This window comes from Dendrobates tinctorius, unplaced genomic scaffold (assembly GCF_039654945.1).
Source record: "Dendrobates tinctorius isolate UK_male_01 unplaced genomic scaffold, ASM3965494v1 ptg000120l, whole genome shotgun sequence".
In the NCBI taxonomy this organism is placed as follows: Eukaryota; Metazoa; Chordata; class Amphibia; order Anura; family Dendrobatidae; genus Dendrobates; species Dendrobates tinctorius.
In genome coordinates, this window is record NW_027361788.1 from 40649275 (window position 1) to 40670567 (window position 21293).

General features: G+C 49.4%; 1 protein-coding gene across 2 annotated transcripts in view; it reads left to right on the forward strand.

The window, feature by feature from the left end:
* The window catches only part of GRIPAP1 (GRIP1 associated protein 1), a 53503-nt gene that overhangs the window by 12154 nt on the left and 20056 nt on the right, over positions 1 to 21293 (forward strand). For both annotated transcript variants that reach the window (XM_073541218.1, XM_073541219.1), the window contains 10 exons: positions 755 to 889; positions 1803 to 1898; positions 1981 to 2193; positions 2572 to 2685; positions 3230 to 3307; positions 4023 to 4118; positions 4542 to 4598; positions 5268 to 5367; positions 18393 to 18520; positions 19320 to 19442. In XM_073541218.1, coding sequence (XP_073397319.1) covers positions 755 to 889; positions 1803 to 1898; positions 1981 to 2193; positions 2572 to 2685; positions 3230 to 3307; positions 4023 to 4118; positions 4542 to 4598; positions 5268 to 5367; positions 18393 to 18520; positions 19320 to 19442 — 1140 coding nt within the window. The remainder of the gene's footprint in view (positions 1 to 754; positions 890 to 1802; positions 1899 to 1980; positions 2194 to 2571; positions 2686 to 3229; positions 3308 to 4022; positions 4119 to 4541; positions 4599 to 5267; positions 5368 to 18392; positions 18521 to 19319; positions 19443 to 21293) is intronic.

Consider the following 21293-nt stretch of genomic DNA (forward strand, 5'->3'; position numbering starts at 1 on the left):
ACCAAACGCATACCTGCGCACGGCCTGCGTCCCCAGTGCTAAAGATAGGGGACGCAGGACGCATGCAGCGTCATGCGCCCGTAGGCGGAGCTACCGGAGGAGGCGCGGCAGGGGGCGAGGCTTAGCGGCATCCGTGCGCAGGCCGTCGCTGCGGCCTTAAACGCAAATGTGAAACTACCCTTAGTCATGCTGCAGTTTCCCTGCACAGAAGGTGGACGTCGCCGCTGCTCAAAGAAAAACTAAAGGGGCTCGATGAGGGGGTCATAGAGGTCAGTTCATAAAGTGGTGGCACATCCTTGTGATACCTAAACTGTTAGCTAATTTTGATATGTTGTCTCCCCTGTTTAGAACAGTCCTTAGATCCCCACCGATTGCTCACACTAGGGGGGCAGAAGACCCCAGCTTTTGCTCAAGTATGTTGGTCCATACATCACTTTATGCACAGTTGAGCATGAGATGAGCTCTTCTGTCCCCTGGATGGAGTGATTGGTGGGGGTCTTGGGACCGCTCTGAACAAAGGCAACAACATATCGAAATGATTTAAAAGTTTAGTTACAGTAACTAATTATTCATAATTCTCATTGACTTGTGTATCCCTTCATCTTCTGCATCTCATCACCACCAGACGATTTGCATGGCTTCTCCCCTACATCCTTCTGCATGGGCTGTACAGTCCTGTGTCACTTTTCCATGTGTTGTCTTTTGTCCATTACTGTTCTTGGCGTCCGTTACAAACCTTTCCTTCATTGTTTAGATTCAGACGTCCAGAACTCAGGAGCTCAGCTTATTACGGGACCAGAGCGCAGCACTGACGGCAGAAGTGCAGCAGCAGCAGAATGACAAGGAGGCTCTGCTGGCCCAGAGAGAGGACCTTAAAACCCAGCTGCAGGTGGGGTGTTCTAGTAGGGCCACTGGACCAATTAACCGACCCTCGGGCACCACCGGCATCTAACATTCATAGTGATCACTTGTGAGAGCAGCTACTAACGTGATACATTCAATATACGGTCATCCGAAGTGTGAGGCTGTACCACTGAGAGATGGAGATGATCGCATGTCCCCTTCTGATGTAATATCTATGTCCTGCAGACAGAAGGGACATGCCGTCATCAGACTCACTAGTGCAGCATCAACCTGTCATTTTAAGTGGTCTTATTGCCACATGGAGGGTGTTATTTTTCTCATTTTAATGTACACCTTAAGGCCAGGTAAGCAGCTTAACCCCTTCCTGACATAAGACTTGCTGATCCCTCCTATGTTGTGTGTGGTGTACTGAGCGGGCTCAGGAGCTGAGCCTGTGCCATACACTTGGGTGCTGTCTGTGTATTGGTGTCATCCACTTCAGGCTTCCCTTCTGATTACATTGACAACTGGGGGACTACTGAAGGCCCATGTTGCCACCAACTTTGTACTGCTATGAAGCCCACCCTAAGATCATTAATATCTATTGCAATGCTTAAGTAGTGCAATATATAACACAAGTGATCAAACAATCACAGGGTCAATTAACAAACAAAAGTATTTATAAAAAGGGGTGTAAAGAAAAAAAGGTTGCATTTTTCCTCTTTCTCCAATGCAACCCCTCAAAATAATAATAATATTAAAATGAACTTATTAGTGTTGCCATGTCTGCAGAAGTCCAATCTATCAAATTAGAAAGACATACAATTTTGTTGTCGCCATAATGTTACCAACTCAAAGGTCCTTTTTACTGTACAATTCCGTAAGCACAAAAACCCCTAGAACAATGGCGGATATGTCACAGGTGTCCACTTTATCTCCTTTCTCTCTTTTTTGGGCAGGAGTCTAGCCGTGCCAATAGCCGAATACTGGAGCAGTTGCAGGAGCAGAAGCAAGAGGCTCAGCAGTTGCAGCATGACCTCGAAGAAGCCCGTAAGGTACTTGGTGTTCTTGTACCGTCTCTTTTCCGTTGTTGCCCTCTTCACATCAGGCGATGACTGAGACTCCTGTTCTCTTCAGAGCGCCGATAAGCGGAAAGGCATGCTGGACGAGATGGCCATCGAGATGCAGCAGGAGAAGGCACGGCACAAAGAAGAGGTGGGGAACATTAAGCTCCAGCACGAGAAGGAGGTGCTGTGTATAAGGGCCAAGTATGAGAAGGAGTTGAGGGAGCTTCACGAGGAGAAGAACCGCGGTGAGGAAGAGCTGAGAGGTCAGCTGAGAGATGAGAAGGTACGGCTGACTGACAGATGACATCCACAATAGTCACCCATGCTCCGAGACTTTAGGGAACGGAAGGCAGTTGTACTGATTATTGTAACCACCTAGAGAGTCTGATGTTTGCTTTTTTAAGCTTAGTCTCTGGGGGTAGTGCCGACTTCTAAAAACCTATTAGGACATAGGGGGGACCTTTCTCTTATGTAAGACCAAGCGACACAAATCGGCGTTTGCTCATGAGCGCAGTACACAAATGACCCATTAATTTTCAGGGGTAGTGCGGCATTTGTGAGTCCCCCAGTAATAACCTCAGGATCCCCCATCGCTCAGCTTACCGTCTGCGAACTGTAAAGGCAATACTTGTGTCTACATCTGTGTGCAATTTGCTTCTAGGCTCGAAGTCGGGATTTGGAAGGATTGCAGCAAACGACAGAAGAACTGCGCCTACAGATTCAGTCTCTGGAAGGAACCAAAGGCTGGTTTGAGCGTCGGCTGAAGGAGGCAGAAGTAAGTGTGGGGGATAATCTGTCGGTGTATCGATGTCACTATTGCCATCCTTGAAGGTTTTGTATAACCCATTCACATAAGGCTACGTCCAGACTAACGTTACCTTGCTCAGACCAGTCATGTCCACAAATGGTGAATGTGACTGGGTCCGTGTGCAGACCTCCGCGTTTATCCATATCGCGGATGGGTACAGGAGTGCACACTGTGTGCTTCCAAAAGTGGCCTAAGGTTCTGTTCACATCTGTTACCAGCCTTATGTTGGATGAATACATTGAGAAGATCTGCTCGGGCATAGCACTGGGAAAGGCACCACGTGTGCCACTGTATAGACCCGCAGGCTCCCACCGTAAATGGGATATACCGTACAGGGCACGCGGTCAGCGGGGCTTACGGACACATTCAGCGCACGCACCCGAACCTCTCGTGTAGCAAATAAAATGTGATCAGGCCTGATCGACAGGGAATAGATAGGGGACAGCCTCCACAGCCGGGATGGAGATCGGTCCTTCCTCTATTTCATATCATGTCTATATGATGTTTTTAGGAGACCATTGAAAGGAACCAATTACAACATAAGGAGGATCTCTCCAAACTGCAAAAGACGCACTCTGCTGATTTGCAGGTAAGTCTGCAGCTCTGTTTTGACCAGAAGGAGCATAAAGAGGTTGCCCCAAAAATGATTAAAATTGCAAAGTGCTTGTGAAAACAACCAACTTTGTAATTTACTTCTTGCTAAATATCCTCTTAGTTCTCAAGAACTGAAGTATAAGTAATTCTTTAGTTTCCTGCTTGTTGCCTAGGTTGTCGGCCACTGCTGCAATCCATCAGAGGTGGTTGAATAAGGTGCTCGGAGCTTATATGCTCTTTGCTATAGAGTTTGCAAGCACTGCTCTGAAGCTGGTCAGATCGCTGTGCTTCTCCTATACAGCAGAGGCTCCACTGCCTCTTCTAGCAGCAAGACTGCGCACAGATCACATCTGTGCCCCTAGCCTTGACAGTCATCAGGATCACACACCCCTCCTCGCTGTTACACAGGAGGGTATGAATTGACCCTCCTCATAGGAAACAACTGAAAATAACTCCTACACCTATCATCCATAAGGTTGTGGATGATTGATGTCATGATCACACACACATAAGGTTCCATACAAGTGTGTGTATAAGGCTCCTTGCCCCCATATTACAAGGTCGGGCAACTACCTAGCACCTCATATATACCCCCCACAAAGTACCAACACCCTGCTCTCCCCCAATATCACAAGTCCGGCCTGCGTCAGTATTTCTGTGTGGTGTGTAATTTATTGGTGGGGCGCTGCTGATTCTGCCCTTTTCTGCAGGTGAAGGAGCAGGAGCTTGAGACGCTGACCGGACAGATAAAGTCTTCTGAGAAAAACAAAGAGGATCTTAATTCAACAATCGAGCGACTGAGACAGGTGAGACCCAAGACAACTGTTCCTCCCAGACCTCCCATGTACATGCATGCTCAATATAGCTGTGTGTGCATGTGTTCTCAGTGGGGAGAGGGGAATGAGCCACTGCCGGGCATCTCTTACTGACGCTTATATTCAAAGAGAACAAAGAATCAGGCATGTTAAAATCCAACATGCGTGATCCTTTCTTCGCCCAAAATCTGCCTTGTTAAACATCAGTCAATGAGAAATCAGTGCGCTTGGCCGGCTTATGTCGAGTGTGTACCAGCGCCTTTAATGTCACCCACAAATGTGAGTGATTTTCTCTCTGAGTGAACTGCACTTCGTCCTTTATGATTCAGCACTGGTTCCCCCCATGAAGTCCACGATGATGCGGGGGGCACAAGTCTCGGGGTATTGGTTATTAATATGTGCTCCTGTCTTTAGGATGTAAAGGATACAGCAGATGGGCAGAGAATCCTGGAGAAGAGGGGCAGTGCGGCTGTGAGTATACGCATCATTAAAGGGGTTGTCATAACTTGGCAAAGAGCAGAGGTCCCCAACCTCACAGGGCACATTTTGTGCAGTGAGATCTTAGACGGACGCCATGTGCCACTTTTGAAGTTTGTACTTTAGCGATTGCCCTCTTATTCAGTAGTAGGAGGTGGCACAGACCCCCATACCCCAGGTACCCTCCAAATAAATACGGCTGCGCCACTCGCGTGCATGGCGCAGCACTGTACATGCAAGTGAGACACTTGGTGCCAGATGTGTGGGCTCATCGCTCCCGTCCTGATTGTTGAGCCACAAATGTACCCTGCTTTGTGGCACTAGATAGCGGTAGTACATGACTGGCCATTTATATGATTGGTGGCGCACATAATTCTACACTGCTGTGACAGCACAATACTCGGCACATTGTAGGGATATTACAGCTCCACAGGGCTCTTATCCAGGTCATAGGAATATGCGGCCATGTCCACCGAGGTAGGGTTATTATTAAAGTCAGCAAGTGACCTGTGGCCCAGGCAGCGAGATGAGAAAACGTCGCCTCTGCGGATGTTCCCGATATTGTGTATATGACTGCAGTATACAGCACCGTGTCAGTGCAATAATCAGACTGTAGACTGGGACTTGTCATCATCGGCATTATTTGATATATCCTTCTCACAGCTGAAAGACCTGAAGCGGCAACTGCACCTGGAGAGGAAGAGAGCTGATAAACTGCAGGAGCGTCTCCAAGAGATTCTCACCAACAGTAAAACTCGGACAGGTGAGCGCAGAGCAGACCTCTGTATGAGCTATGTCACCCCTTAACACGATTCATAGCACATCTCCAATATGGGATTTTTTTTTTTTAAATTTTGAATAGATTTAGCCCCACATTTCTGGCTTTCCTTACACAGGTAGTTACATCTGGCCGCCACTAGGGGGAGCTCTTGACATAAAGATTAACACAGCCCCGTTGAACTCAATGGGAGCTGTTGTAATAATGTTTATGGCTTGTGTGGACTCTATAGCCATCTCTTTGGGTCTGCCCCCCTAGGACATGCTCCACAGTCTCTGGAATAGGGGTCCTTAGTAAGAACAATGCTGTACTTAATTCCTTTCGTCAGCCAGGCCTTATTTTTTGTGTTTTTTGACACTTTTTGCTGCTCACTAGACCGTAGGGAACAATTATGAACCCAAAAACGTTACCATATTGCTGGTTTGGTAAATCGCTTCTAGTGTTTAGAAAGTGAGAACGTGTACATAAATGGTGCCAAAATGGGGGAGAAAGACACACCAAATAGCTCATTCAGCAGGAGCCGCTGGGATGAATGGTGGGGTCCTGCCTGGCCAAGTTGTCACTTATCTGTAAAGGGGGGGTTGTCCACTCCACTCTTCAGACAACCCCTTCTTAAATCAAACAAGACCCCATTGAGAATACAAACAGCGTCTACTCACATCCCCGACTGACACCATTCCGGCAAAGTCCTCACCGCACCTGCCAGAATCCGCACAACATTTGTAAGCCACAAGAGTGCTGTAGCCAATCAGTGGCTGTGAATGTACTGCTTAGCTCACACTTTCCTTGGGTGAAACTTGAACGTCTGTCTGGGGAAGGTGGGAGCGCTGTAGCCAATTAATGGCCACGGTGATTGGCTGCAGCGCTCTCGTGACATAACAGTGTTGCTCGAGTGTTGGCAGACACAGTGCTGACTTTCCTGGAACAGTGGACTAGATTGTGAGTGGAAGCTGTTTTTGTTTTCAATGTGGCCCTGTTTAATTTAAGAAGAGGTTGTCCAAGTAGTCCCCTTTAAAAAGGCAGGTAACTTTTTGATTGGGCCGGCTTCACTGATCTCTGGGTCTGTGCCCGCCATTCTAGTCATTATCTGTGGGAGACTGCTGGAGAGAGCCATTGCTCGGCAATCTCCATCAATCCCTTAGATTCCATCCCACCACTCTGTCCTACTGCCGCTCCACCCCACTATTGCAATCCACCTCTATTCCGTCCCGTGGCTCTACATCATCACTCCAAGGCCACTCCATCCCACGGTTCCACTTCTATAATCTACTGCCACTTCAATCCACCGCCAAACCATCCATCCGCTCCATCTCACCACCACTTCATCCCACCGCTACAATCACGGCTCTATCCCTTCGCTCCAATCCACCACCGCTCTAATCCACTACCACTCCAATCCACCGCCAGTCCATCCCTCTGCTCCATCCCACCACAGCTCCATCCCACCACAGCTCCATCCCACCGCTACAGTCACGGCTCCATCCCTTCGATCCAATCCACCACCATTCTAATCCACCGCCAATCCATCCTACCACTGCTCCATCCCACCGCTCCAATTACGGCTCCATCCTACCACTCCAATCCATCAATGCTCCATCCCACTGCTCCAATCCACTGCCATTCTAATGCACCTCTCCACCACTCCAATCCACCGCATAGCCACCCCATTGCTCCAAACCACCTCCACACCATCGCTCCAATCCACCACTGCTCTAGTCCACCACTCCAATCCACCGCCGCTCCAGTCCACCACTCCAAACCACCACTGCTCCATCTCACCTCTCCAGTCCCTCTAAGAAGGGATTAATAAATCTGCCCTACTGTGTATTTGTATGCTAGAACCACCAGTTCTGCAGTGCTCTCCATGATGAGTACGCCCTGTCTGCCATGGTACCATGTGTAATAATATGTGGCTTCCATTACACATATACGTCATGGAGTTTTTATTAGTTTTTCGTTGTGTTTCCAGTATAGCGTGAGGGGTGTGGTTTCCTCTATTTTTCCTCTTCACAGCCTCAATTTTAGTTTTTTTCCCAGCATATAAAGACTGAAAACATGATGTAGACACTTCCTATATGGGGAGAACTGGTCTAATAACAGGAGCTACTCTGATGACCGCTGCGGCCATGTTGCGTGTTGGCATTTGCCCTTTCGCTCGCCATACATATTAGGGTTTTGCATAACCTGATTTTCTTATAGGGAGCAGCATGCTTTTATAGGGGGTTCTGTTTCTCCTTGTGGAGACTACTAGCTAGCAATGCGCCGTGGGAAAATAGATATGCAAATGATCTCTCGTCCTCCAGGAGACAAAGCCGACTCTCTAGTGACACCTATTGGTGTAGCTGTTCTATAAGCCACATGACTAATTGACTGATCGGGGGCATTAATGAAGCTGCTGGTGCCTAATGAGCCGGTTATTAGCCCAGTGCCCATCTCATCGGTCCTCATTGTGCGGGAACCACAATAACCAGTCGTCTGCTGTAAGGAAAAGAAAACCCTAATTAACATCACAAGACACAATTATAAAAGGACTCTGATTAATGGCGGCCACTATCCTCTCCCGGAAATCTACTCATTTACTGCGCGGGTAAGGCCGCCCTGGGAATATCGCAAGTGTCAGAACTCGCGCCCACGGACGGGAGAAACAAATGGCGCGGTTCAGTAGATGCAGGGCCCGAATCTGCAGAAAAACAGCAAACGCAGGGAAGTGGCGGCCTGATAACTCCCATAACAATCCAATTATCCTAATGGCCGCTTTTACATCTTTTCCATTAGTTTACAAATGGACAAACTTGAGGATTAATACAGCAGAGAAGAAAGGAAAAAACGCGGCCACATTTTAATTCCTTTTTCAATAGGAAACTAAAGCAGTCAATATAAGTGGGAGGCAAGAATTACTCATTACCGCATCGGGAGAAAATGTAGGTCATGGTTAACCCTTGTGAACAATCGAAAAAGGAATTTTTACGGCTCTAAAAATGAACCTGTCACGTGTCCTAAATGTTATTTTTTTTATGCCCGGTGTAAACGCCGCTATTCTCCTGAATCCGGTGATGCTTTTCATTTGTTCCTGCTCCTCTCCGTTCCTGAGATACGGCCCCTTCTTTCTTGCATTTTATTCTAGCCTTGTTAATCAAGTGGGTGTCTTCTTGAGGACTATGACTAAATTTATATTCTGGGAAGAAGGGGAGATATTTCAGGAAGAGAGAGATGCAGGAATGAAAGGAACACAACGCCGAATTCAGGAGAACAGCGGCATTTACACCAGGTGAAAAAAATGACATATGGCAAGTGATGGGTCCTCTTTAAACGGGCACTGTGCTTTGGATACTACCTATTTGTAAGAAGCCTCTCCACCACATTGCTGATCATATGCCATTTATATAGCCCTCAGTGATCAGTGGTAATCCAAAAAAAGCAAATGTTCAATTTCCCTGCAGTGCCTCCAGAGGAGGAACGAGGAATCGCGCATGAGCTATTATAATCAATGGGCTTGCCCATTATCCGCATGCGTCTGGTATTAGTACTCTGGCTAATATTCAGAGTCTTCAGTTGGGACCACTTTATTAATTTGGATATCCCTAATGAGTTTTCTAAATTACACACAATGAAGGCCTCCATGCTTTACACTGCAGGCTGCATCACAAGAACAGAGCAAGACAGAAAATGATTTTATATCTTTTTATGGCTAAACCGTATGTTTCCTGTTTCCCCCTTTCTGTATTTGGTCTGTGCATGGAGGGATCTGAATCTCGCTGTTTCTTCGTCCCGCTCCTGCCTCCGATATCCATTAGCTGCGGAAATCATTTTATTTTTTCTGTGAATTCTGCCGGATTCTCACAGCTGATTGATTTGCTGCATTCCTGGCAAATTACCCTCTAAACGCTGAATATAATTAACCCTGGACAGCTCATTAGACTGCGGCCGATACATTATCTCCCACATAGGTGGAGGCACCGCAGAGCCGGAGGAGCGAGACACGCTGGAATAGTTGAGAGGTTGCAGAGAATGGAGGAGATGTAAGAGGAGACTGGTCAATGAGGGGACGAAGGGAACCACGCAGAGTTGTAGAGCGGGGCCGCAGCCAGTCTCCTGTTATTTCAGGGTACTACAGGATGATCTGTATCATGCGCCGTTATTTCGGACTCCTTCGGAATGATCTGTAGTGTGCAGTGTTATTTCGAGAACCTACTGGATGATCTGTAGTACGCAGCATTATTTTGGGGTTCTGCAGGATGACCTGTAGTACGCAGTGTTATTTTTGGGGTTCTGCAGGATGACCTGTAGTACGCAGTGTTATTTTTGGGGTTCTGCAGGATGACCTGTAGTACGCAGTGTTATTTTGGGGTTCTGCAGGATGACCTGTAGTACGCAATGTTATTTTGGGGTTCTGCAGGATGATCTGTAGTACGCAGCATTATTTTGGGGTTCTGCAGGATGATCTGTAGTACGCAGCTTTATTTTGGGGATCTGCAGGATGATCTGTAGTACGCAGTGTATTTTGGGGTTCTGCAGGATGATCTGTAGTACGCAGCATTATTTTGGGGTTCTGCAGGATGATCTGTAGTACGCAGTGTTATTTTGGGGTTCTGCAGGATGATCTGTAGTACGCAGCATTATTTTGGGGTTCTGCAGGATGATCTGTAGTACGCAGCATTATTTTGGGGTTCTGCAGGATGATCTGTAGTATGCAGCTTTATTTTGGGGCTCTGCAGGATGATCTGTAGTACGCAGCATTATTTTGGGGTTCTGCAGGATGATCTGTAGTACGCAGCATTATTTTGGGGTTCTGCAGGATGATCTGTAGTACGCACCTTTATTTTGGGGTTCTGCTGGATGATCTGCAGTACGCAGCATTATTTTGGGGTTCTGCAGGATGACCTGTAGTAAGCAGCGTTATTTTGGGGCTCTGCAGGATGGTCTGTAGTACGCAGTGTTATTTTGGGGCTCTGCAGGATGATCTGTAGTACGCAGCGTTATTTTGGGGCTCTGCAGGATGATCTGTAGTACGCAGCTTGATTTTGGGGTTCTGCAGGATGATCTGTAGTACGCAGCGTTATTTTGGGGTTCTGCAGGATGATCTGTAGTACGCAGCGTTATTTTGTGTCTCTGCAGGATGATCTGTAGTATGCAGCATTATTTTTGGGCTCTGCAGGATGATCTGTAGTATGCAGCTTTATTTTGGTTTTCTGCAGGATGATCTGTAGTGCGCAGCGTTATTTGGGGGCTCTGCAGGGTGGTCTGTAGTACGCAGCTTTATTTTTGGGCTCTGCAGGATGACCTGTAGTACGCAGCATTATTTTGGGGTTCTGCAGGATGATCTGTAGTACGCAGCGTTATTTTGGGGTTCTGCAGGATGATCTGTAGTACGCAGCGTTATTTTGGGGTTCTGCAGGATGATCTGTAGTACGCAGCATTATATTGGGGCTCTGCAGGATGATCTGTAGTACACAGCTTTATTTTGGGGTTCTGAAGGATGATCTGTAGTATGCAGCTTTATTTTGGGGTTCTGCAGGCTGATCTGTAGTATGCAGCTTTATTTTGGGGTTCTGCAGGATGGTCTGTAGTACACAGCTTTATTTTGGGGTTCTGAATGATGATCTGTAGTACGCAGCTTTATTTTGGGGTTCTGAAGGATGATCTGTAGTACGCAGCTTTATTTTGGGGTTCTGCAGGATGATCTGTAGTACGCAGCTTTATTTTGGGGTTCTGCAGGATGATCTGTAGTACGCCGCTTGATTTTGGGGTTCTGCAGGATGATCTGTATTACGCAGCGTTATTTTGGGTCTCTGCAGGATTGTCTGTAGTACACAGCGTTATTTTGGGGTTCTGCAGGATGGTCTGTAGTACGCAGCTTGATTTTGGGTCTCTGCAGGATGATCTGTAGTACGCAGAGTTATTTTTGGGCTCTGCAGGATGATCTGTAGTACACAGCTTTATTTTGAGGTTCTGCAGGATGATCTGTAGTGCGCAGCGTTATTTTTGGGGCTCTGCAGAGTGGTCTGTAGTACGCAGCTTTATTTTGGGGCTTTGCAGTATGATCTGTAGTACGCAGCGTTATTTTGGGGTTCTGCAGGATGGTCTGTAGTACGCAGCATTATTTTGGGGCTTTGCAGTATGATCTGTAGTACGCAGCTTTATTTTGGGGTTCTGCAGGATGATCTGTAGTACGCAGCGTTATTTTGGGGCTCTGCAGGATGATCTGTAGTACGCAGCTTGATTTTGGGGTTCTGCAGGATGACCTGTAGTACGCAGCGTTATTTTGGGGTTCTGCAGGATGATCTGTAGTACGCAGCGTTATTTTGGGGCTCTGCAGGATGATCTGTAGTACGCAGCTTTATTTTGAGGTTCTGCAGGATGATCTATAGTACGCAGCGTTATTTTGGGGCTCTGCAGGATGGTCTATAGTACGCAGCTTTATTTTGAGGTTCTGCAGGATGATCTGTAGTACGCAGCATTATTTTGGGGCTCTGCTGGATGGTCTATAGTACGCAGCTTTATTTTGAGGTTCTGCAGGATGATCTGTAGTACGCAGCATTATTTTGGGGCTCTGCAGGATGGTCTATAGTACGCAGCTTTATTTTGAGGTTCTGCAGGATGATCTGTAGTACGCAGCATTATTTTGGGGCTCTGCAGGATGATCTGTGGTACGCAGCGTTATTTTGGGATACTACAGAATGGTCTTTAGTACGCAGCGTTATTTTGGGGTTTTCCAGGATGATCTGTAGTATGTGGCCTTATTTTGGATTCCTGCAGGACGATCTTTAGTACTTGGCGGTAGTTTGGAGTCCTCCAGGATCATCTGCAGTACGTGGCATTATTTTGGGGTCCTCCGAGCTGATCTTTAGTACTCAACAATATTTTGGGGTCCTCCGAGATGCTCAGCAGTACATGGCAGTGTTTTGGGGTCCTCTGGGATGATCTGCAGTACACGGCAGTGTTATGGGGTCCTGCAGATCTCTTCCTTTTCGCCATCCTCTTCCTGGGCACTCGGATGCCAGGCGCGGTGTGTATGTGCCTCTCGCATTGCTCTCCTCCAGGCTCTGCAGTGCGAGGCTCGGCCTCCAGAGACGGCTCGTTATCTCCACATCATTGCCAATCCTCGGCCGCCCGGTTATAAATGGAGCTGTCAGGGCTTTTGTTTTCCTTCTTTAGTTCTGACACAGAATCTCCAAACCTCGGCCGCTCTGCAGTGGAGCCGCGCTGTAAAGTGATCCTGCCGCAGCGCATAGGAAGAGAGCGTCTGGGGTCAGGAGCATTTCATCGCTGCCTTGTCACCAGGGGCTTCATAAATTTTGCCACATGGCTGCGCGGCCCCCGCTTTATCATCACCACGAGTCCATAGGCACGGGGACTTAAAGGGGAAGTAACAATAAAAATTAAGTTTTGCAATAAGATTGGCTGAACCCTGACCCAGAGGGGCAGTCTCCACACATCTCACCAACCAGTACCAGGGGGGTGAGATCCACTAAATAGCCGTCAGCAAATTGGTGTATTTCATTTTGGAACATTTAGTAGATACTTGGTGCCTCCATTAATAGTTAAAATCCTTTAATCTGGCATAACTCAGATTATCAGACACTCCTGATTATCAGACACAGTAGAGCTCTCAATGGTAATTTATAAATACTGGTATCGCCTGTAATAAGACAATACTGTGAGTCTTTCCGGACTGTTGGATGCCGGATTAAAGGAATTTCACTCTAAATCCCATAATAGCTGGGAATAAATATTCATGTAATTTGTAAGAGGTGGCCACTAGGGGCGCTGTCCCATTCAGTTTCTAAAGCTGGGTGATATCCAAAGAATTTTAGAAAAACTTTTCCAAACTTTTATATACTTGGGGCTTTCACATGACTTTTCAGGACTGCAAACCTGCCGAGATCGGAAAGTCCTCATTCGTCCTGGCACGTGTACTGTATAATTCATGAGCCTATCTGAAAGATGTGGAATCCAGGACCTTTCCGCTGTGTTGCATAGTATACATATACCTGTACTCTGTGTCCATAAATATTACAGTATACACCCCAGGACGAACGTCTCCTGTGCCATAAATGGATTTTCCATCTTAAGGTAATAGAAAATGTTGCCAATCGGGTCCAACTGGTGCAGCTATTGTGCCGCTACCAGAGAGTCGGCAAAATGCTCAGCAGAACATCATTTGCATGTAGAACGGAAGGTTTCCATTCACTGACAACAAGCACAGATATTGAAAATACTGGAAATTACAAAGCTGAGTCTATTAGAGAGTTTCATGGGGAACTATGCCGCAACGGGGGCGACCAGCGCAGGGCTGAGTCCCTCTTGATTGTCACCAGGGCTTTTGCATGGTTTTGTTTGGGGACCCCGTTCCCTGTCTCCCGCCCCTTTGCTGCTCTAGCGCTGGCTTTTTTGGATGCCCTGCCACTCCCTCCTTTCTCATAATCCCACTAGAAGCATTAAGACTTTCAGCAGAACATTAATATTTCATTGCTGTGATGAGTCAGGAGGTGGGAGGCAGCAACAGCCAAAGCTTTTCTTAAAAAGATCAGCATGGAAATTGCTGAGCTGAAGTAATGCTGGAAGTGACGGCTGCATAGGGAGGATGAAGATGGCGTCACCGCAGAGTGCAAATTCATGTTACTGTCACACTGGGTATAGTGCAGCGGTGACCGGAGCCATCACACTGTGTATGCTGCAGAGCGAGGTCTGTGACTGTGGTGCGGGCAGAGAGTCCTGTGACTCGGTACAGCGTGGGCTGTGAGTGCTGTTACTCTGTACAGTGTGGGCTGTGAGTGCTGTGACTGTACAGTGCGGGCAGTGAGTCCTGTGACTCGGTACAGCGTGGGCTGTGAGTGCTGTTACTCTGTACAGTGTGGGCTGTGAGTGCTGTGACTGTACAGTGCGGGCAGTGAGTCCTGTGACTCGGTACAGCGTGGGCTGTGAGTGCTGTTACTCTGTACAGTGTGGGCTGTGAGTGCTGTGACTGTACAGTGCGGGCAGTGAGTCCTGTGACTCTGTACAGCATGGGCAGTGAGTCCTGTGACTCTGTACAGAGTGGGCTGTGAGTGCTGTTACTCTGTACAGTGTGGGCTGTGAGTGCTGTGACTGTACAGTGCGGGCAGTGAGTCCTGTGACTCGGTACAGCGTGGGCTGTGAGTGCTGTGACTGTACAGTGCGGGCAGTGAGTCCTGTGACTCGGTACAGCGTGGGCTGTGAGTGCTGTTACTCTGTACAGTGTGGGCTGTGAGTGCTGTGACTGTACAGTGCGGGCAGTGAGTCCTGTGACTCGGTACAGCGTGGGCTGTGAGTGCTGTTACTCTGTACAGTGTGGGCTGTGAGTGCTGTGACTGTACAGTGCGGGCAGTGAGTGCTGTGACTCTGCACACTGTTGCTGTGAGTGTTGTGACTGTATAGTGTAGGCTGTGACCCTGTACAGTGTGGGCTGTGAGTGCTGTCACTGTGTACAGTGTGGGCTGTGAGTGCTGTGACTGTGTACAGTGTGGGCTGTGAGTGCTGTGACTATGTGGTGCGGGCAGAGAGTCCTGTGACTCTGTACAGCGTGGGCTGTGAGTGCTGTGCCTGTGTACAGTGTGGGCTGTGAGTGCTGTGACTATGTGGTGCGGGCAGAGAGTCCTGTGACTCTGTACAGCATGGGCTGTGAGTGCTGTGACTGTATAGAGCGGGCAGTGAGTGCTGTGACTCTGCACACTGTTGGCTGTGAGTGTTGTGACTGTATAGTGTAGGCTGTGACCCTGTACAGTGTGGGCCGTGACCCTGTACAGTGTGGGCTGTGAGTGCTGTCACTGTGTACAGTGTGGGCTGTGAGTGCTGTGACTATGTGGTGCGGGCAGAGAGTCCTGTGACTCTGTACAGCATGGGCTGTGAGTGCTGTGACTGTACAGTGTGGGCTGTGAGTGCTGTGACTATGTGGTGCGGGCAGAGAGTCCTGTGACTCTGTACAGCATGGGCTGTGAGTGCTGTGACTGTACAGTATGGGCTGTGAGTGCTGTTACTCTGTACAGCATGGGCTGTGAGTGCTGTGACTGTACAGAGCGGGCAGTGAGTGCTTTGACTCTGTACAGTGAGTGCTGTGACTGTACAGTGCGGCCAGCGAGTGCTGTGACTCTCTACCCTGCAGCCAGTGAGTGCTGTGACTCTGTACAGTGCAGTCAGTGAGTGTTTTAATTCTGTACGGTGAGTGCTCTGACTCTGTCCAGTGTGGACAGCAAGTGCTATGACTCTGTACAGTGTGGCCAGCGAGTGCTGTCTCTGTACAGTGAGTGCTGTGATTCTGTACAGTGCAGCCAGTGAGTGCTGTGACTCTGTACAGTGCGGCCAGCGAGTGCTGTGACTCTGTACAGTGAGTGCTGTGATTCTGTACAGTGCAGCCAGTGAGTGTTGTGATTCTGTTCATTGCAGCCAGTGAGTGCTGTAATTCTGTACAGTGCGGACAGTGAGTGCTGTGACTCTGTACAGTGAGTGCTGTGACTCTGTACAGTGGGTGCTGTGACTCTGTACATTGCGGCCTGCGAGTGCTGTGACTCTGTACAGTGAGTGCTGTGATTCTGTAAAGTGCGGCTTGCGAGTGCTGTGACTCTGTACAGTGCGGCCAGTGAGTGCTGTGACTCTGTACAGTGCGGCCAGTGAGTGCTGTGACTCTGTACAGTGAGTGCTGTGACTCTGTACAGTGAGTGCTGTGACTCTGTACAGTGAGTGCTGTGACTCTGTACAGTGCGGCCAGTGAGTGCTGTGACTCTGTACAGTGCGGCCAGTGAGTGCTGTGACTCTGTACAGTGCGGCCAGTGAGTGCTGTGACTCTGTACAGTGAGTGCTGTGACTGTACAGTGCGGCCAGCGAGTGCTGTGACTCTGTACAGTGAGTGCTGTGACTCTGTACAGTGCGGCCAGTGAGTGCTGTGACTCTGTACAGTGAGTGCTGTGACTCTACAGTGAGTGCTGTGACTCTGTACAGTGAGTGCTGTGATTCTGTAAAGTGCGGCCTGCGAGTGCTGTGACTCTGTACAGTGAGTGCTGTGACTCTGTACAGTGAGTGCTGTGACTCTGTACAGTGCGGCCAGTGAGTGCTGTGACTCTGTACAGTGCGTGCTGTGATTCTGTAAAGTGCGGCCTGCGAATGCTGTGACTCTGTACAGTGAGTGCTGTGACTGTACAGTGCGGCCAGTGAGTGCTGTGACTCTGTACAGTGCGGCCAGTGAGTGCTGTGATTCTGTACAGTGAGTGCTGTGATTCTGTAAAGTGCGGCCTGCGAGTGCTGTGACTCTGTACAGTGAGTACTGTGACTCTGTACAGTGAGTGCTGTGACTCTGTACAGTGCGGCCAGTGAGTGCTGTGACTCTGTACAGTGAGTGCTGTGATTCTGTAAAGTGCGGCCTGCGAGTGCTGTGACTCTGTACAGTGAGTGCTGTGATTCTGTAAAGTGCGGCCTGCGAGTGCTGTGACTCTGTACAGTGAGTGCTGTGACTCTGTACAGTGCGGCCAGTGAGTGCTGTGACTCTGTACAGTGCGGCCAGTGAGTGCTGTGACTCTGTACAGTGAGTGCTGTGACTCTGTACAGTGCGGCCAGTGAGTGCTGTGACTCTGTACAGTGAGTGCTGTGACTCTGTACAGTGAGTGCTGTGACTCTGTACAGTGCGGCCAGTGAGTGCTGTGACTCTGTACAGTGCGGCCAGTGAGTGCTGTGACTCTGTACAGTGCGGCCAGTGAGTGCTGTGACTCTGTACAGTGAGTGCTGTGACTCTGTACAGTGCGGCCAGTGAGTGCTGTGACTCTGTACAGTGAGTGCTGTGACTCTGTACAGTGCGGCCAGTGAGTGCTGTGACTCTGTACAGTGCGGCCAGTGAATGCTGTGACTCTGTACAGTGAGTGCTGTGACTGTACAGTGCGGCCAGTGAGTGCTGTGACTCTGTACAGTGAGTGCTGTGATTCTGTACAGTGCGGCCAGTGAGTGCTGTGACTCTGTACAGTGAGTGCTGTGACTCTGTACAGTGCGGCCAGTGAGTGCTGTGACTCTGTACAGTGAGTGCTGTGACTCTGTACAGTGCGGCCAGTGAGTGCTGTGACTCTGTACAGTGCGGCCAGTGAGTGCTGTGACTCTGTACAGTGAGTGCTGTGACTCTGTACAGTGCGGCCAGTGAGTGCTGTGACTCTGTACAGTGAGTGCTGTGACTCTGTACAGTGAGTGCTTTGACTCTGTACAGTGCGGCCAGTGAGTGCTGTGACTCTGTACAGTGCGGCCAGTGAATGCTGTGACTCTGTACAGTGAGTGCTGTGACTGTACAGTGCGGCCAGTGAGTGCTGTGACTCTGTACAGTGAGTGCTGTGATTCTGTACAGTGCGGCCAGTGAGTGCTGTGACTCTGTACAGTGAGTGCTGTGACTCTGTACAGTGCGGCCAGTGAGTGCTGTGACTCTGTACAGTGAGTGCTGTGACTCTGTACAGTGAGTGCTGTGACTCTGTACAGTGAGTGCTGTGACTCTGTACAGTGCAGCCAGTGAGTGCTGTGACTCTGTACAGTGCGGCCAGTGAGTGCTGTGACTCTGTACAGTGAGTGCTGTGACTGTACAGTGCGGCCAGTGAGTGCTGTGACTCTGTACAGTGAGTGCTGTGACTCTGTACAGTGCGGCCAGTGAGTGCTGTGACTCTGTACAGTGAGTGCTGTGACTCTGTACAGTGCGGCCAGTGAGTGCTGTGACTCTGTACAGTGAGTGCTGTGACTCTGTACAGTGAGTGCTGTGACTCTGTACAGTGCGGCCAGTGAGTGCTGTGACTCTGTACAGTGAGTGCTGTGACTCTGTACAGTGCGGCCAGTGAGTGCTGTGACTCTGTACAGTGAGTGCTGTGACTCTGTACATTGCAGCCAGCGAGTGCTGTGACTCTGTACATTGCAGCCAGCGAGTGCTGTGACTCTGCATTCATGGGGCCATGGGATCAGTCCTACCTGAGCAGTATTTGTGCTTATGTCTTGCTTCCTAGACATTTCTAGCTTGTAACCCACAATGTCTGTCTTAGGTTTGGAGGACCTGGTACTAGCCGAGATCAGCTCCCCTAGTCGGACGCAGACCGGTGACAGTAGCAGCGTCTCCTCTTTCAGCTACCGGGAGATTATGAAGGAGAATGCAACCCCCAGCAGTAATAAGGTAATGGTGGGAAACTGGGGCAAAAGTCAGGACTGTTACCTGCAGTAGTGGCCTCCACCTCATGCACTTTTAATGAAAAACTACAACTCTCAGCATGCCCTGACAACCATCAACTTTCAGGCCATGTTAAGAGTTACAGTTTTTGCAAAAAAAAAAAAAAACAGAGACCCATTGTGGAGGCCTGGGCTCTAGGTCAGCGCCATCTTGGAGGAAACTTTGTTGGAATTGTCCCTGACATTGGATTCTCCTTCCTAAAGGTTCAGCGTCATCTGTCCTCGTCAGGATGTGACAGGTCCGTTCGTCCTCAGAACTTCAGTAGTGCAGACACGACTGTAATCTAGCGAGACACAGCAGAGATATTACCAAGCCTATTATGATTGCTCGGGCGGCTCCTACCCAGACGCTCCGCTCTCCTTACAAGAGAAGCCATAGAAGCGGGTTAATTAGCTGGCAGGATCTTTGCTCTTGGTTAATGCGTGTGGCAGGGGGCGATCTGCGAGGGATTCATCTTCTGTGCAGCTCTACAGAGGAAATTCGGGATAGAAAAGGACGAGGGAAGCTTTGATGGGCTTTAGTCTGCACCCGGGGACCTGGCACAAAATGCTCAGATCAGAAATGTAAAGGGTCTGTGTGAGAGGAGAAACAGGGGTCCGCTTTGCTTGCAGAAACCACGACGCTCTTGCCATGTCACCCAGCTTTCACCAAAGCTTCTAAAAAGTATCAGATTTAAGGGGATGCTTAGGGGTGCAAAATGGAAGCATTTCCTTTCTGTGTCCTAAAGACCACATTTCTGCTCTAGTCTAACAGTGGAAGCCCCCAGTCCCAGCCGCAGAGACCCGCCGAGCTGTCTGATGAGGAGGTGTCCGACCTATTCCAGAGATTAGCCGAAATCCAGCAGGAAAAATGGATGCTGGAAGAAAAGGTAACATCCTTTATGACCTTCTGCTTTCCCTTGTACTGCCTAAAGGGGTTTTTCAGTGCGATCACTTTTGCATCGGGTGGGGAGCAGCACAGATGACGTGACGTCCCCCTGTGTGTGTCGGTACGGAGGCGCAATCTGCGGCTCAGAATAGGACAGGTGCACTTGCTCGGCAGGTGTAAGGATGCCACATTTCTGGTTCCATTCATGTGGCAGTGAGCAGGGGGCTGCAGCCCCTATACAGAGGTTATCCAGGCTTTCCTGAACCTGGGTACAGAGCAGGAATCCTCAATCCTCGCCTCCTAGCCTGGTTCTGTATAACCCAACCTGCTGCCGTCACATCTGGTCCTATCCATTGGAGGAGACGTCAAGACCATGAAGGCAGCCTCCGGCCACCAGAAGGGCTGTGTCTGTTCTTGCTGAGCATCTACCCCTGCAGACTCTTACAGATCTGCTGCTGCTCCAGCCATGACGTTACATCCATCTTTCTTGTGATTGGCGGCTGCCGATCACAGGCCTCAGCGGTGACTTTTGCATGGGCAGCTCATGACCTCTGAGTCTGCGGACATGTTTCTGGCAAACATAATGTCATTGCTGACTGACTGTCTGGTTCTCATGTAAAAATAAGAAAAATTTACAATTTTCTGCATTTTACCCCCATAATTATAATCACATTTAGTTTTCCTGTGGCCACCACTAGAGGGAGCCTGCTGAAGACATGATTACCATTCAGTTCAGTGGGAGCTGTGCCAATTCGTGTAGGTTTGGATTATACTGCGGGGTTATCCCATCCTATCAAATGATGGCCGATCACTGGATATCTGTTCCTGGGAATGATGGGGGCGCTCCACTGGCTGCGGGAAGCCAGGGCGCCACTGTGCAGGGAGTCAAGAGCAAAGAAGATGCAGCTCTAGATCCCCTTCAGTCTCAAGGATTTTTAGGTTCCTTGAGTTTGAGTGCCATCCCTGTGAGAAGATTAGAATCCCACTTTAATATATATTTTTCTCCTTCGCCTCATTGGGGGACACAGATACTGTGGGTGTATGCTTCTGCCGCTAGGATGCTGACACTAAGTGAAAAAAGAGGTTAGCTCCTCCTCCGCCGTATACACCCTCGCCCCTATTGCGGGCGGAAATCATTTTTTTACTTAGTGTCCATGGAGGCACACGTCTGTTTTTTCTCCAGACTTTTTTCGTCTTTTTCCCATGAAGATGAGACAGGGGCAACGGATCCTATTGAAAGGGTCCGATTTCCCCAAACCAACAACAGGCGAGCACGTGCGAGTGTCCCTCCACGTATCCTCACCCGCGTCGTGGGACACAATGCTGGACTTAGCCCTGACCACCCCTAGGTATTGAAACCATGGGCTGTACAGAGGCACAAGACTAGTCCGTGCGGTCCCCACTGCTCCACCAATGCTAAGACTGCAGTGCTGCAAGGTGGTGGACAATCCCTCTTCTCACCCCCGAAGGGGTTAGATGGAGCTAGGGTGCCTGCACCGTCCTATTTTTTATCGAGGCCCCCTCACATACCTGCACTCAGGCTGAAGAGGATCATCGGTGAGGAGAGGGTCTGGGAGGGCTCCTGCAAAGATCCGAGGGCTGGAGCCCCCAGCCGGCGGAAGCCACCGGCCATGCAAGGCAAGAGTGGCCTGATCTGTCAGGCGGTGCCGCGCCGGCTAGTAGCGCCATGTTTTGTCAGCGCCATGGAACCGCCCCCACCCCCCGTCGGGTAGGGGAAAAATTAAGGCCGCGGCTTTAGCCGGAGCTAGGCCGCGGCCGGAAGTCCCGCCTCTGGGCTGCACGTCATTTCCGGCGACCCGCCCCACACTGGGCGGCGGCGAAGTATTTTAGG